This window comes from Sapajus apella, unplaced genomic scaffold (genome assembly GCF_009761245.1).
Source record: "Sapajus apella isolate SASKATOON/1434 unplaced genomic scaffold, GSC_monkey_1.0 scaffold26, whole genome shotgun sequence".
Taxonomy (NCBI): Eukaryota; Metazoa; Chordata; class Mammalia; order Primates; family Cebidae; genus Sapajus; species Sapajus apella.
The window spans coordinates 10,288,531-10,306,569 of record NW_022436966.1 but is presented as its reverse complement, the minus strand read 5'-3'; the positions used below and the strand labels follow the sequence as shown (position 1 = coordinate 10,306,569).

At 39.8% G+C, this 18,039-nt stretch overlaps 1 protein-coding gene across 9 annotated transcripts in view; it reads right to left on the bottom strand.

Annotated features, from left to right (window-relative positions):
- WDPCP (WD repeat containing planar cell polarity effector) overlaps nucleotides 1–18,039 on the bottom strand; it is a 509,410-nt gene that overhangs the window by 26,437 nt on the left and 464,934 nt on the right. For all 9 annotated transcript variants that reach the window (XR_004273015.1, XM_032291974.1, XM_032291976.1 and 6 more), the window contains 2 exons: nucleotides 17,702–17,781; nucleotides 15,783–15,814 (listed from right to left, as the gene is read on the bottom strand). Coding sequence is in view for 8 of the 9 variants with exons in the window: in XM_032291974.1 (XP_032147865.1) it covers nucleotides 15,783–15,814; nucleotides 17,702–17,781 (112 nt within the window). In the remaining variant the exon portion in view is untranslated. The remainder of the gene's footprint in view (nucleotides 1–15,782; nucleotides 15,815–17,701; nucleotides 17,782–18,039) is intronic.

Genomic DNA, 18,039 nt, shown 5'->3' with positions numbered 1-18,039 from the left:
CAGCCTCTGGAGTACTTGGGATTACAGCTGGGTCCCACCAAGCCTTGCTAATTTTTGTATTTTTATTAGAGACGGGGTTTTGCCATGTTGGCCAGGCTGGTCTTGAACTCCTGACCTTGTGATCCAGCCACCTCAGCCTCTAAAAGTGCTGGGATTACAGGCATGAGCCACCATGCCCAGCCAGCTTTTCAAGTTTCCTGAATTTTTGGTTGCGTTTTAAGCTATCTGTTTCTTTGAATATTTTCCCCTTCATTTCTTACATCATTTTTTGGATTTCCTTGCATAAAAATTGGACTTTGCCTTTCTCTGATCCATCCCTGGTTAGCTTAATAACTAATCTCCTACATTCTTTTTCAGGTAAATCAGGGATTTCTTCTTGGTTTGGATCCATTGCTAGGACTAGTATGATATTTTGGAGGTAATGAAGAGCCTTGTTTTGTCATATTACCAGGGTTGGTTTTCTGGTTCCTTCTCATTTGTGTAGGCTCTGTCAGAGGGAAGGTCTAGGGCTGAAGCCTGCTGTTCAGATTATTTTGCCCCACAGGGTGTTCCCTTTATGTACTACTCTCCCCCTTTTCCTATGGATGTGGCTTCTTGTGAACTGAACTGCAGTGATCATTGTTTCTTTTTTGGGTTTAGCCACCCAGCAAGTTTACCCAGCTCCAGGCTGGTACTGGGGGTTGTCTGCCCAGAGTCCTGTGATATGAACCATCTGTGGGTCTCTCAGCCGTGGATACTAGTGCCTATTCCAATGGAGGTGGCAGGGGAGTGGGATGGACTCCATGAGGGTTCTTAACTTTTAGTGGTTTAGTGCTCTATTTTTGTGCTGATTGGCCTTCTGCCAGGAGGTGCACTTTCCAGAGAGCATCAGTTGTAGTAATATAGAGAGGGACTGATGGTGGGCAGAGCCCTGGCACTCCCAAGACTATATCCTGTTTGTCTTCTGCTACCAGAATGGATAGGGAAGAACCATCAGGTGGCAGTGGGGCTAGGCATATCTGAGCCCAGACTCTCCTTGGGCAGGTCTTGCTGTGGCTGCTGTGGGGGTGGGAGTAAGATACCCAGGTCACTGGAGTTGTGTACGTAGGAGGATTATGGCTGCCCTGCTGAGTCATGCAGGTTGTCAGGGAAGTGGGGGAAAGCCGGCAGTCACTGGCCTCACCCAGCTCCCATGCAAACTGAAGGGCTGGTTTCACCCCCACCATGCCCCCACCGCCACAATAGCCCTGAGTCTGTTTCCAGGCAGAGGAAGTGTATGGGCTTGAAAACTTGCCTGTCAGATGCAAAAGAAAAGAGCCTGAATTTTAAAATTGTTTTTTTTTTTCTAGTTCTGTGAAGAATCTCAATGGTAGTTTAATAGGAATAGCATTGAATCGGTACATTGCTTTGGGTAGTATGGCCATTTTAACAACATTGAGTCTTCTTATTCATGAGCATGGAATGTTTTTCCATTTGTTTGTGTCATCTCATTGTAGAGATCTTTCACTTCTTGGGTTAGCTGTGTTCCTAGGTATTTTATTCTTTTTGTGACAGTTGTTAATGGGATTGCATTCCTGATTTGGCTCTTGGCTTGGCTACTGTTGGTGTATAGGAGTGCTGGTGATTTTTATACATTGATTTTGTATCCCGAAACTTTGTTGAAGTTGTTTATCAGCTGAAGGAACTTCTCAGATGTGACTATGGGGTTCTCTAGATATGGGACCATGTTGTCTGAAAACAGGGATAGTTTGACTTCCTCTCTTCCTATTTGGATGCCCTTTATTTCTTTCTCTTGCCTGATTGCTCTGGCCATAACTTCCAATACTCTGTTGAATGGGAATGGTGAGAGAGGGTATTCTTGCCTTGTGCTGGTTTTCTAGGGGAATGGTTCCAGCTTTTGCCCATTCAGTATGATGTTGGCTATGGGTTTGTCATATATGGCTCATATTATTTTGAGGTATGTTCTTTCAATACCTAGTTTGTTGAAAGTGAGTTTTTAACATGTTAATGATATGTATCCTAAAGTGGCTAAAGAGGTTGAAGTGTATTGGTATCTGCAACTTACTTTGAAATATATCAAAAATAAGATGTTTGAATACAATAAAAGTTGAAAAAAGAATAAGATGGATTTATAAAGGGACAGGTTAATGGACAGATATGGGATAATGCAATTATTTTAAGACGGTAATTGTCAAATCCAAGTAGTGGGTAAATGGATGTTTACTGTACAATCTTAGAACTTTTCTGTAGGTTTAAAACTTTTCATAATAAAATATTGGAAAAACTAGTGTTACTGAGAAGGTACCTAAGTCTACATAGGTCTAGTTTGGTTTAGTCAACATTTATTGGCACCTACAGTGTTCGAAGTGATGTAATAGGTATTAGGGATATAACAATGAAGCAACTCAGACTCTTTGAGGTAGAGAGTGGCAGGAAGCAAAACTGGAAAGCACAGGTTAGTTAATGCAGAGTCTTATATAACATGATAAAGAGCTTGGACTTCATCCTATGTGATTTTACTTAGGTAGATTAGCACCATTGTGGAGGCTAGATTTGAGGAGGTAGTGGTGGTGGTAGTAGTGAGTATAGACTAAAGACAAAGATAATGATTAGGAAGCAGTACTCCAAATGAAGATGATTGATTAAGCTAAATTACAATAGTTATAGGGCTAGATTCTAGAAATATTTAGGAACAATAATCAATTGAATTTTATTGGTTGGATTAATTGAAAGTGGGTTATAGAGAATCAAGAATGACAAAGACCACTTATGAAGCAGCAAGTTTGGAGTTTGAGGGGAAAATGATGAGTCTGGTTTTAGACATCTTATGTTTTGGATATTATCTAGTTAAAGAGTTTTTTATTGATGCATTTGTGCTTATGTTATTTTATAAACATTCACTATAGAATTCCATGTCTGTTGCTAACAGTAAGATGTTGAGCAAAATGGATACAGATACTGCCTTTTAGAAAGTTACAGCCTAGTAGGCTGGGTGTGGTGGGTCATATCTGTAATCCCAGCACTTTGCGAGGCCAAGGTGAGCGGATCACTTGAGCTCAGTAGTTTGACGCTAACCTGGGAAACAAACATGGCGTAAACCTCATCTCTACTAAAACTGTGAAAATTAGCTGGGAGTGATGGCATGCACAGCTACTTGGGAGGCTGAGGCAGGAGAACTGTTTGAACCCAGAGGCAGCCTGGTGACACAGTGACACTGTCTCAAAAAAAAGTTACGGTTACAGCCTAGTGAAGGAGATAGTTAAACCAGAGTTATAATAAAAAGAGATATTCATGTCCATAGGAAAAGTACAAGATGATATAGAACTTCATGGAAGGAACAGTTATGTTAGTCTGACAATGGCTTGTAGGTATTATCAGTTTGAAGCTTGGGAAGAAGCCTGTACTGGGATATCAATTAATGTCTTTCTACTGCTGATTCCTCAGAGTTGATAAAAATATCTTAGCAACTCAGGAGGCTGAAGTGGGAGGATTGCTTGATCTTGGGAGGTCAAGGCTTGAATGAACCGTGATCATGCCACTGCACTCCAGTTTGGGTGAGAGACTGTATCAAGAAAAAAAGTTGTTACTTTATTTTTTTTTGAGACAGAGTCTCCCTCTGTTGCCCAGGCTGGAGTGCAGTGGCATGACCTTGGCTCACTGCAACCTCTCTGCCTCCCAGGTTCCAGCAATTCTTATGATGTCTCAGCCTCCTGAGTAGCTGGGATTACAGGCATGTACCACCATGCTAGCATATATACACGTGTGTGTGTGTGTGTGTGTGTGTGTGTGTGTATGTATATATATATATATACACATATATATATTTTTTTAATAGAGACAGGGTTTCACCATGTTGGCCAGGCTGGTCTTGAATTTCTGGCCTCAAGTCATCTGCCTGCCTCCCAAAGTGCTGGGATTACAGGTGTGAACTACTACTCCTGGTTGAGGAAAAAAAAGCATTTTCTTTTCTGTCCACTAAAGAAGTCTAAAAGCCAAGATGGTAACTCCAGAGAGAACAGAAGAAATGGAGAAATAGTAGATTCTTGGTATAAGACGGAATTTGTAAGATGACCCTGGGACATCTCATGCCATTAAAGTGAAGCTGCTGCCAAAGACAGTGTTAAATAGGGTTAAAAGGACACAGGATCTAACACACACACACACACCCAATGGATTAAAGACATGTGAAAGGTAAAAACTTTAACAAAAGGAGATTATTTGTATGAGATTAGAAGTAAGGAAGGACATCTTAACCTATAAAAGCATATCATAAAGGAAAACTGGTGCATTCTTATCTAATATACTCAAAAATTTCTTTAATCAACTGTAAAGACAGGAAAGAGATAAGCAACAACTTGGGAGAAGTTATTTGTAACACTGATAAAGGATTAGTTTCTAAAATATGTAAAGACTACTACAAATCAGAAAAAGGCAAAGAACTCAATGGAAAAAATGAGTAAAACATACGAATAGGCATTTCAAGGAAGAAGAAACAAGATGGCAATAAACATATGAAAAGATGTTCAACCTCATTATTAATCAGACAAATACAAATTAAAACCTCAGTGACAAACCACTACACAGCTACTAGGGATGGCAAACATTTAAAAACCTGAGTGTTTAAGTATTAGCAAGATGTAGAGAAATGGAAACTCATACTTGTTTAGTGGGAATATAAATCGGCAAAACTACTCTGGGAAATATTTGGAATTATTAAAATTAAAGATGTGTATTGCCTGTGACCAGAAATTTCACTCCTAAGTATATACCCAAGGAATATGTTGAAAGAATGTTCATAGTTGCCCTGTTTGTAATAGAAAAAGCTAGAATCAACATAAATGTCCATTAACAAAAGAATATACATTGAGTAGTGGGTGAATAAATTGTATTTGGTCAGTGAAATAATGTAGGTAGTGAAAATGAATATACCTACATCTATACATGTCAGCATGGCTATATTCAAAAATAACATTTAGTGAAAAGAAGAATGTACTATGTTTCCATTTATATAAAATTCAGAAAGAAGTAAAACTAAACAAGTTGTTAAATGAGTTTGAGACCAACAATACAGCAAGACCTTTTCTCTACAAAAAGCCCCAAATTAGCTGGGCATGGTGGCATGCACCTATAGTTCTAGATACTCAGGGGGCTGAGGTGGGATGATTGCTTATGCCCAGGAGTTTGAGGTTACAACGAGCTGTGTTCATGCCACTGAACTCCAGCCTGCATGACAGACTGAGACTGTTCCTCTTAAAAAAAAAAAAAAAATTGTTTTTCTTGTTTCTGTCTCCTTCAGTTCTGCTTTGGTCTTAGTTATTTCTTGCCTTCTGCTAGTTTTTGAATTTGTTTGATCTTGCTCCTCTAGTTCTTTTAATCATGATGTTAGGGTGTTGATTTTATAGCTTTCCTCATTTCTCTGGTGGGCATTTAGTGCTATAAATTAAAAAAAAAATCAATAAATCCAGGAGCTGGTTTTTTGGGAAGATCAATGAAATAGACCACTAGCCAGACTAATAAAAGAAGATTAAAATAGATGCAATAAAAAATGATAAAGGAGATATCACCACTGATCCCACAGACAGACTACCATCAGTGATTACTACAAACACCTCTATGCAAATAAACCAGTAAATCTAAAAAAAATTCATAAATTCCTGGACACTTATACCCTTCTAAGACTAAACCAGGAAGAAGCTGAATTCCTGAACAGACCAATAACAAGGTCTGATATTGAGGCAGCAATTAATAGCCTAGCAACCAAAAAAGTCCAGGTCCACAGGGGTTCACAGCTGAATTCTACCAGAGGTACAAAGAGGAGCTGGTACCATTCCATCTGAAACTATTCCAAACAATACAAAAGAGGGAATCCTTCTTAACTCATTTTATGAGATGAACATCATCCTGATACAAACCTGCAGAGACACAACTGAAAAAGAAACTTTCAGGCCAATATCCATGATGAACATTGATGCAAACATCTTCAATAAAATACTGGCAAACAGAATCCAATAGCACATCAAAAAGCTCATTCATCATGACCAAGTCAGCTTCATCAATGGGATGCAAGCCTGGTTCAACATACAAAAATCTATAAAAATAATCCATCACATAAACAGAATCAAAGACAAAAACCACATGATTATCTCAGTAGATGCAGAGAAGGTCTTCGACAAAATTTAACAGCCGTTTATGGTAAAAACTCTCAATAAACTAGGTATTGATGGATCATATCTCAATAATAAGAGCTATTTATGACAGATCCATAGCCAATATCATACTGAATGGGCAAAAACTGGAAGCATTCTCTTCGAAAACTGGCACAAGACAAGGATGCCCTCTCTCACCACCCCTATTCAACACAGAATCGGAAGTTCTGGCTGGGGCCATCAGGCAATAGAAGGAAAGAAAGGGTATTCGAATAGGAAGAGAGGACATCGAATTGTCCCTGTTTGCAGATGACATGATTGTATATTTAGAAAACCCCACTGTCTCAGCCAAAATCTCCTTAAGCTGATAAGCAACTTCAGCAAACTCCCAGGATACAAAATCAATGTGCAAAAATTGCAAGCATTACTATATATGAATAATAGAGAGCCAAATCATGAGTGAACTCCCATTCACAATTGCTACAAAGAGAATAAAACGTATACAACAAAGGATGTGAAGGACCTCTTCAAGAACTACAAACCACTGCTGTAGGAAATAAGAGGACACAAACAGTTGGAAAAACATTCCATGATCATGGTTAGGAAGAATCAATATTGTGAAAATGGCCATACTGCCCAAAGTAATTTATACATTCAATGCTGTCCCCATCAAGCTACCAATGACTTTCTTTACAGAATTGGAAAAAAAAAACCCACCTAAAACTTTATATGGAACCAAAAAAGAGCCGCATGGCCAAGACAATCCTAAGCAAAAAAACCCAAAAAAAGCTGGAGGCATCACGCTGCCTGATTTCAAACTATATTACAAAACTACTGTACTCAAAACAGCATGGTACTGGTACCAAAACAGAGATATAGACCAATGGAACAGTACAGAGGCCTCAGAAAGAATGCCACACAACTATAACCATCTGATCTTTGACAAACCTGACAAAAACAAGCAAATGGGGAAAGGATTCCCTGTTTAATAAATGGTGTTGGGAAAACTGGCTAGCTATATGCAGAAAGCTGAAACTGGATCACTTCCTTACACATTATACAAAAATTAACTCTAGACAGATTAAAGATTTAACCATGAGGTCTAACACCATAAAAACTCTAGAAGAAAACCTAGGCAATACCATTTAGGACATAGGCGTGGGCAAGGACTTCATGACTAAAACACCAAAAGCAATGGCAACAAAAGCCAAAATATACAAATGGGATTGAGGGAATGTATTTTCTTCCTGGGTCCACAAGGTGGCACAGTTTCAAAGGCAAGAACTTCCCCAGCACCATACCTCCATTCATGTCTCCATCCAGAGACTTAGAGGTTTTTAACTTCTGTGCATGCAGGAAAAAAATCAAAGATCAATCACTCTAGGAGAAGTTTAAAGGAAATCCTTTCATAGACCAGGAAACTTAAATGGGGTGGGAATTTCTCCCAGGTTAAAAGTCCCTGTCCCCCACATCCGGACGGACTCCATATGTGGATGCCCTTCCACAACCTTGTGGAAGCCCTTTTTCATTCTCCTTTTTCTCTTTCTGCAAAACTCTTTGGGGTCTGATATTTACTTACGAGTGTACTGCGCCCAGCGGGGTCCTCTCTCCCATTCTTGGGCAAGTGAGGGACCAAAAGCCTGGAAGAACATGTTGTAGTGGGGAGCTGAGCCTCCCCTGCACCCCGGAACCTGGTCAGAGCACTGGCGAGCCAGCCATGAGGCAAGAAAGCAAGTCAGAGTGGTAAGCGAGTCAGACCCCTCTCACTTGCAATCTGTCCTGTTGCCTTTAGGAAACACCAGGAGCAGCTGTGCCAAGCTGCAGGGGCAGGGCCCAGCAGGGCTTGGTCGCTGATCCAGACCCCAGCCTGTCTTTAAGGGGTGTGGGCCAGCCAGAATTAAAGGTGCATTTTTTTATTCTTTCCAAATTGGCTTTCTCCCCACTCTCTCTCTCACTCTTTCTGCTTGCTCTTTGCTCTCTCCCTCAGCTGTTTTCTCTGGGCCAAGTACCTATAGGAGGTGGGGCAGGCAGACACCAACTGCAGAAACCAGGCGGGACCAGCCGAGTGTCCCGGTTGTAAACTAAGCCTGCAGGGGGTGGAGTGGGCGAGCACTCTCCCCAGGCCATTTGCTTGCCAGCCTCACATCCTGGCTATAAACTGGGATCTCAGGAACAGCAGCTTGGCCCAGGGGTGGGCCCAGGCTTTTAAAAGACATATTTGCTGGTGGTGCAGGCAGGAGCAAAACAGCAGGGAGGGGACAAGGTATGGCCTGGGCCTGCGTGGGACCAGGGAGTGCCATGGCCTGGCACACAGCCTGGCAAGCCTCTGGCATCCCTGGTCACCGGCAGAAGTGTAAAGAGGCTCCCAAACAGGGATGCACCTGGCTTTCAAACTCACAGTGTCAAGCAGTTATTTTTCTTTCAGGGTATTGTAATGAGCCAGCGGCTGAAGCAAATATCAGCTGCTGGCTGGAAGCCCCACCCGGCTTTTGGGCCCACACCTGGGTTCAGATTTCAGGAAGGCCGGGCTTCCCCCTGGCTGCACCGCATACAGTTCCCCTCTTCTGAATCAGGATCCCAATGAAGGTCTGTGCCAGGGACTGCTTGTTTACCCATAGGAAATCTACCTCTTTCCTCTGGTATCATTGACTAAGGTACCAAGTGTCCCCAAACTTGAGTCGCTGCTAGAGAAGACTCTCTCATTGCTAGAGTTTGATTAAGCAATAGCATGGTATCTTTCTACTCTAATTCAAAGGACTGACCCAGGCCCTGCAGAACATTTATGTAATTGTTTGGGTTATTTTCAAAACTTTTGTAAGTCCAACTTAATTTGCTTTAAGTCAGAAAGTGAGAAGGGGGTGTGCATCTTGGTTGGGCCAAATCCTCCTTCTACTGCCTGTAGGGGGCAGAGTCTGGGCATCCTAGTAGCCTGAAATACCTTGGCCTTCTCGGCCCTCCCTGGCTCCTGTTGAGGCACAGGAGCTGAGGAGCCCTGGTTGGCACTGGAGGTAGTAGCTACAGGGAGTCCCAAATGTGGAGACAGTCCTGAGGAGGGCTGAGTAGGGTATGGGGAACAGGCCTGACAGAGCTGAGGCTTATTCCTTAGAGAAAAGGCTGCATACAGTTGGGGGATTAAGGCAAACTAGGAAGAAGTCCATGAACTATGCAATGTTATCCAACATAACTCAGGGAAAGGAAGAAAACCCAGCAGCTTTCCTTGAGTGATTGTGGGAGGCCTTAAGAAAGTATACTCCTTTGTCACTAGGCTCCATCAAGTGTCAGTTAATATTAAAGGAGAAGTTTATTACACAGTCAGCAGTAGATACTGGGAGGAAGCTCCAGAAGCTGGGCTTGGGGCCAGAACAGGGTGTAGCATCATACTGAACCTGGCAACCTTGGTGTTTTACGATAGAGACCAGGAGGAACAGGCTGAAAGGAACAGGAGACACCAGAGGAAAGCTGCTACCTTAGTCATGGCCCTCAGGCAAGCAGACCCAAGGGGCTCAAATGAGGGAAAGCCTTGGGTTAGCCACCAGTCTGGCAGAGCTTGTTACCAGTGTGGTTTGAAGGGACATTTTATAAGAAATTGTCTCCAGAGGAATGGACCACCTCCTTGTCCTTGCCCACTGTGCCAAGGAGATCACTGGAAAGCACACTGTCCCAGGGGACAAAGGTTCCCAGGGCCTGAGGTGTCTGATCAGATGACCCAACTGCAGGACTGAGGATGCCCGGGATAAGCACCAGCTTATATCATCACCCTCAATGAGCCCCAGGTAAAGCTGACCATAGAGGGCCAGGAAATTAATCTCTTGGACACTGGCATGGCCTTCTCAGTATTACTCTTCTGTCCTGAGGGGTCCTAGGACAAGCAGTCTCTTGATATTTCTCTAAGCTCCTAGGAGATGCATTAGGGATAGCCGTTTCTTACTAATGATTTTGTATTAGACAAGGAAACAGATCTAATAAAAGATACAACCTCCTTGGCTAAGCACCAACAGGCTCTTAAAACTTTACCTGAAGGACACCCTAGGGAAAAATGGAAAGAGTTGTTCTGCCCTGGAGACTTGGTGCTTGTTAAATCTCTCCCCTCAGACTCTCCCTCTCTAGGCCCATCTTGGGAAGGACCATTTTCGGTTATTCTGTCTACCCCAATGACAGTTCAGTTGGTGGGAACTGACTCACGGATTCATCACACTCGGCTGAAGCCTTGGGCACCTCCTGAAGAAAGTCATAAACCCTCCACTCCACAGCCTGAAGTTCCAGGAGACAACCCTTCGTATGCCTGTGAGTCATTAGAGGTTCTACATCTGCTCTTCTGACAAGATTCCCAAGAAAGTAACTAGTCACGAGTCTAATTTATATCCTGGCATTAACAGGACTTTAACTCTTAACTTTGCTATCTCTCAAACTCCAATTATTCCTTTCATAAAGTCGGGGAGGGGGGCTGGTCAAAATAATAGGAAAACTTGGTTCTGGCATTAGAAAAGTTCAGTTACTATAAGCTATCTCAGTAGTTAATTAATAACATAAAAAGGTTGCTAATTCTCTCTGCAAAGGCAGGTCACTCTGCAAAACAGCTTTACTCTTTAGCTGTCATAGTTCTTCAAAGTAAGGGCTATAAATATGCTAACACACAAAGAGGGAACCTGTCTCTTTCTAGGAAGAAATACTGCTACTTTGTAAACCAATTAAGTGTTGTTTTAGGCAAAGTTAAAGAACTCAGGAATCAATCAAACACAGGGCTAAAAACCTTTAAGAAATAGTATCATGGAGCTTGTTTAACAACTGGCTGTCCTGGCTATATCCTCTCCTAGGCCTGTTTATAACCATTCTATAATTGTTTGCCTCTGGACTTTCCATCTTTAACCTTCTTGTCACATTCGTTTCTTCCAGAGCCATAAGGTCATAAATAATCCTACAATTGGAACGCCAGATGTCCTTCGCTCATGAGCTGTATCGTGGATCTCAGGATCGACCTGTACCCCTGAAAGACTCCCCTCTGGAGGAAACTTCAACTGCAGGGCCCCTTCTACGCCCCATTTCAGCGGGAAGTAGCTAAAGAGCAATCAACGGCCCCTGTGTCCCAACAGCAGTCGAGCTTTCCTGTTTAGAGTGGGGACCGAGGGGATGTATTCTCTTCCTGGGTCCACAAGGGGCGCAGTTTCAAAGGCAAGAACTTCCCAGCGCCATACCTCCACCCATGTCTCCATCCGGGGACTTAGAGGTCTTTAACTTTCATGTGTGTGGGAAAGAAAATCAAAGATCAGTCACTCCAGCGGAAGTTTAAAGGAACTCCTTTCATAGGCCAGGAAACTTAAATGGGGTGGGAATTTCTCTGAGGTTATAAGTCCCTGTCCCCCACATCTGGGCGGACTTCATATCTGGATCCCCTTCCACAACCTCGTGGAAGCTCTTTTTCATTCTCCTTTTTCTCTCTCTCTGCCTAAATAAATCACTTTCTGCAAAATTCTTTGGGGTCCAATATTTACTTACTAGTGCACTGTGCCCGGCGGGGTCCTCTCTCCCATTCTTTGTCAAGTGAGGGACCAAGAGCCTGGAAGAACACATCGTAGGGGGGAGCTGAACCTCCCCCATGCTCTGGAACCCGGTCACAGGATCTAATTAAACTTAAAAGCTTCTGCACAACAAAAGAAACTATCAATAGATTGAACTGGCAACCAACAGAATAGGAAAAAATTTTTGCAACCTACCCATCTGACGAAGGGCTAATATCCAGAATCTATGGAGAACTTAAATTTACAAGGAAAAAAAACCCATCAAGAAGTGGGCAAAGAATATGAACAGACACTTTATGCAGCCAACAAACATGAAAAAAAGCTCATTATCACTGGTCATTAGAAAAATGCAAATCAAAACCACATTGACATACCACATCACACCAGGTAGAATGGTGATCATTAAAAACTCAGGAGACAACAGATGCTGAAGAGGATGTGGAGAAATAGGAATGCTTTTACACTGTTGGTGGGAGTGTAAATTAGTTCAACTATTGTGGAAGACAGTGTGGCAATTCCTTAAGAATCTAGAAATAGAAATACCATTTGATCCAGCAATCCCATTGCTAGCTATATACCCAAAGGATTATAAATCATTCTCTTATAAGGACAAATGCACATGTATGTTTATTGCAGCACTGTTCACAATAGCAAAGACTTGGAAGCAACCCAAATGTCCATCAATGATAGACTGGCTAAAAAAAGGTGGCACATATGCACCATGGAATATGATGCAGCCATAAAACAGGATGAATTCATGTCCTTTGTAGGGACATGGATGAAAATAGAAACCATCATTCTCAGCAAACTGATACAAGAACAGAAAACCAAACACTGCATGTTCTCATAAGTGGGTGTTGAACAATGAGAGCACAGGAACACAGGGAGGGGAACATCACACACTGGGTCCTGTGGGGTGGGAGGCTAGGGGAGTTACAGCAGGGGATGGGGGGTATTGGGGATGGATAGCATTAGGAGAATTACCTAATGTAGATGATGGGGCAATGGATGCAGCAATCCACCACCATGGTATGTGTATACCTATGTAACCTGTACGATCTGCACATGTAACCCAGAACTTAAAGTATAAGAAATAAAAAAAAATTGTATGGAACTAGCTTTATATGTGAAAACCATAAAGACAAGCAAGGAAATAGTTGAGACAAAATTTAAGACTGAGAGTAAACAGAAGAAGAATGTAATTGAGGAGGGGGACCCCGGGCACTTCAAAGATACTGGTAATGTTAATGGTTTTCTCTCAATGGTGGGATGAAGGTGATTTTTATTTTGTTTTTTTTGGCTTTCCATTTTGTCAGAAATATAGAGAAACCGCTACATGACATCATCTTTTTGAAAGCCACACATCCATGTATGTGTGGCTTTCAGAGAGGTGATCTCATGTAGGGGTTTCTCTAGAGTTCTGGTTATTAACTAGGAATGACTTTTTACTATCCTTCTCCCTGCAGGAGACATTTGGCAATGTCTGGAGATTTTTTTGGTTGTCATGACTGGGTGGGGAAACTACCAGCACTCAGTAGACAGAGGCCAGGGATTGCTGCTAAACATTCTGCAATGCACAGGATAGCCCAACAGCAAAGAATTATATGGCTGAAAATGTCAATAGCACCAAGGTTCAGAAACCCTGGTCTAAGAGCCAGACTGTTTGGGTTTGAATTCCAGCTTTATACTTTACAAGCTGTGAGACTATGGAAAATTACTTTATATGAGGTTAATAGTAGCATCTGTTTCATAGGTTTGTTGTGAGAATTAACTGAATTAAAACATAAGGTACTGAGTCCAGAAACAGATAAATGAGTACTTGATAAATGCTAACAATATTTTACTATTATTTTTGTTGAATATATTCAATTGGTTGAGAAAAAAATTTGAGAAAGAGCTGATCAAGAGAAATGTGTTGAAAAATAGTTATTACAGCAATAGAAAATTATGCAAAGACATGCATATGCACAAACACTAAAAGGTAGCATGTGGAAATTTCAAATGAGAAGAGCTTTGCAAGCAATAATTACAGCCTGTTATAATCTGTATCTTATCTGTACTTAATGGCAATTTCTAAACAAGAAGCCAGAGAACTGAACATAAAGTGTGTATTGGTGCTAATCTGAATTTAAGCTATATTAGTAACTGAACTCAGTCTTGTGACAGATTACATTACAAAAATCATTCTATACTTTAGTACACAAACTGGTCTTTCCCTTATTTTCTATAAAAACCCTTCCAGAAAGATCCTTGGGAAGTCAGTTTCTTGATTAAATTTCATGTACACTTGTGTATTCAAGTGGATGTGTCTGTAAAGTTTTGACAGGATGCTGTTTTTTTTTTTTTTTTTTTTTTTTGGTATGGTTATTTTGAGACAGGGTCTCACTCTGTTGCTTAGGGTGGGGTGCAGTGATGTGATCTCAGCTCACTACAATCTCCAGCTTCTGGGCTCAAGTGATCTTTCTGTCTTAGTCTCCTGAGTAGCTGTGACTACAGGTGCACCTTTTTGTATTTTTAGTAGAGATGGGGTTTTGCCATGTTGCCCAGGCTGGTCTTGAACTCCTGGGCTTAATGCAATCCACCTGCCTTGGCTTCACAAAGTGTTAGATGTGAGCCACTGCACCTGGCCAGGATGTTATTATTTTTTTAAACAACTATTCTAAAAATATAAGCTATTTAAAATATGTACAATTTATAGTAAAGTTTCTTGAAGCTTTAGCGAATTTTTAAATTAAATTTTTAGGCATGTATAGTCCACTGTATTTTCAAGCAAATAAAGATTTTTATTTTTAATGCAGGTATGTCCAGAAAGAAGTAGATCGAAGCAATGATACTGAATTAGTCTGGAATAAACGACGTCCTACATTAAATGAGAGAAATCTCAGAATAAGAGCTGATAGATTCAGCAGTTTGAAGAACACTTACTTTGGCACATTAACCTCTGGTGTAAAGATCATCATGGGAGAAAAGACTGAATGAAATCCCCTAAAACTATTCCCTACCCCTCAACTTGGTGAAGATTACTATCATTAGTAGAGTTCCATGTAGTTAGCAAAGTCCTACCACATTAATGTTCACAAAAAAGCTTCATAAAAATCCCATGGAGTGTGTGGAATTATCTCTATTTTAGAGGTGAAGAAGTTGAGGCTCAGAGAGATGAAATGATATGCCCAAAGTTACAAAGCTAGTCACTGTGGGACTACCATTCAGACTGAAGTCTCAAAATAAATCCTAGCCTTTCTGAAATTGGTATAACAGGGTATTGCCATTTCTTCTCAAAATGAACTGCAATGTGATATCAGGGTCAGATACAGACAGGGGTTCAGAACTACTTGTCAGATGTGATATTTTATATGCATTATTTATAAAAATTATATGTAAGTAATATATTGGATAATTTCATTATTATACAGCTTTTATTTTTAAATTGTTTATTTTGAATAATTTCAAACATATACCAAAGGGAGAATGACATGTGTAAATTGCTATATTACACACTACCCAGCTTCATCAATATCAACACCTGGCTCCTCTTTTTTTCTTCTCTGACAGTCTTGCTCTGTTGCCCAGGCTGGAGTGCAGAGCACAACCTTGGCTCACTGCAACCTCTGCTTCTGGGGTTCAAGCAATTCTCAGGCCTCAGTCTCCTGAGTGCTGGGATTACAGACACAACCACCACATCTGGCTAACTTTGTATTTTTAGGAGAGATGAGGTTTTGCCATGTTGGCCACGCTTGTCTCAAACTCTTGACCTCCAGTGATCTGCCTGCCTCAGCCACTCAAAGGGCTGGGATTACAGGTGTAAGCCTGGCCAACTCCTTGTTACTCTTAATTCATCTATATCCCTTCTATTTCTCCCTACTGAATCATTTTGAGTCAACTTCAAGATATGTAATTTCATTTGTACATACTATGCACAATTTTATTTTTAAATAGCTTTTAAATAATAATTACAACTTGGGAATACTGAAAAGCTGAATGGTTTTCTAGAAGCTATTAGTGTAGTTAATGTAGACCAATTAATGTAATGTAGTCCAGTTAACGTAGACCAACAGATACCATTTCTTGAGTTCAAAATAATCACAAACATTATGCTTTTCTCTTAGAATTTAAATGTCTATTAATAAACAGAAAGTTTTACCTGTTCTCTGCAGTCTTCACCCAGTTCTCCTTCTAAAGTACAAGATTACAACAATTATCTTTAAAATCTAATAAAGGACCTCAATAAAAATTGTTTACAAAACTAAAAACAGAAATGCTTAAAATATAACAAATAAATTAAAATGCTGAAAACTCTAGAGAAATCAAAAGCCAAACCTTAACAGTATGAAAGTACCCATTATTTTCATACATACATGTATGGCTAATACATGTACTGAAATCAAATTAGTAGCTATGCCTATATTGTTCCTTCTGTTCTTAAAGTGATACCTTAAACTAAGCAAGGCAAGTAAGTTTCATCTAAATGCCAATTCTGGTTGATTAGTGGTGGTTACCCAGGGAACTGTGTTGAACTTTTATGAGGCCATTTTCTTTTTTTCTTTTTTTTTGGTTCAATAGGAAAGAAAGCTGTAATTGGTTAAGCGTTATACCTGCTGACCTTTGCTCAGTGCATCAAAATGATGCTTTAAAAGGAGGCATCCTAATATAACCTTATATGCTGAGGAGAAAGAACTGTCATTACCGCCACAATCTAATTTCTCATTATTGATGAATATTAACAAGCATTCATTCTGAAATATGAGAATTTACATATTCTCATTTTGAAAAAAGGAATTTAGTATAATTTGTGGTGTTTATAAATTCCAATTATGTTTTTCATCCCTTATAGCACTTAGTGTGTACATACACCATACATTTGGTACTAGGCTTGTATCATTTATTTCATTTATTTAGATTATCTTCCTAAGTAGATTATATGTTTACTGAAGCCCTTTGGTGGTATCTTATTCTTCCTTGTCCTAGCACCAGCTAATGCCTTGTTGATGATTGTATTTCTGTAAATACACATGTTACTTGTCTGTCATTATCTCTAAGCCACTTGCTATTTGGGAGTATTTCTGTACAGTCTGGGATGTTTTCCTACTGAGAATTAGATATTTTAAAATGATTAATGGCAAAAGAATTGCTTTGTTTATTCACCTGCCTGTCCTGTATAAGAATCATTCTATTTAAGTTTTTATTTCATAGGTGAGGAGAAGTGAAAAGGTGAAGTGACAGTATTTTAGATTAGAGTTAGGACTATATAGGCTTTTGACTTCAGTTTAAGAAAACAAAAATAGTATTCACTATATGCTTGGCACTATGAGATACTTCTTAAGAACTCATTTACTTTCCTATCCATCTTTCTCAGATGCTGAACTTGCTCTCATGTATTTCCTTACCTAGACGCTCCAGAAGAAAAATTCCATATAAAGACTGTTAACTCTACTTGCCTCTATTGTCTTTCTTTCTCTGTATTTCTGTTTCTTCAAAATTTTGCATTTCAGAGTCTCAAAGACAATATAGCTGAGTTAACCCATTCTCAGAGGGAAAGGTGAAAAAATGAGTTGCCCAAGTTAGATTCATTTTTAGGGGACAGTGAGAAAGGAACATAGAATACTCAAATGTTTATTACTTTTGTCCCCTCACAGTTATCTATATATTATTTGTGTTTTCTATCTCTGCAATTTCTTCTGCAAATTGAAAATTTACTTATCTTTGAAGGCCACCTGTTCAGCTGGACATCTTGGCTGGGAGTGATTGCTCTGTTACTTTGTCTTGCTTTCTTTTTTGGTATCACTTTTAGGGAGTATGTTACATGCCTACTTTGTGTTACAGTATTTACTATACTTTTAACAAGATCCCCAAATTTATATTTACTTGTATGAACACTGAAATTGAGCCATTTTAATAATCAGGCAACTTGGTATTTTATGTCAACCACAAGCTGTTTTATAACATACCCACTAGAAATTCTCAGAAGTCTCTTATTTTTATTAATTAACTGACAGTCCTTGCAAGCTGTAACATAGTTTTTCTGTTATACTTTGAATACTTGGGTATCTTGAACACCATTACCTTCTGCATTACAGGTGTTAGTCATCAAAGATCCAGAACAGATGTCTTTTTCAAGTTCATTTCTTCTGTCCATTATTTGTCTGCAGTATATGGGATTTTTTGATTGGAAAAAGGATTAAAAAAGAAAATTTTAATGTTAGGTATAAGTTATAGAAAATATTTTCAAATTTCTGAGTTTTCAAAAAATGTAATTAAAAAATTTCTCTGGAAACTTTCAACAATATAGTAACCATTTAAATACTATTATATTTAAAAATACAGAATGCCACTTTTAATTTTTCCACCATTAAATATTTTACAAGACATTTCGAAGAACAATTAAATTAACATACAAATAA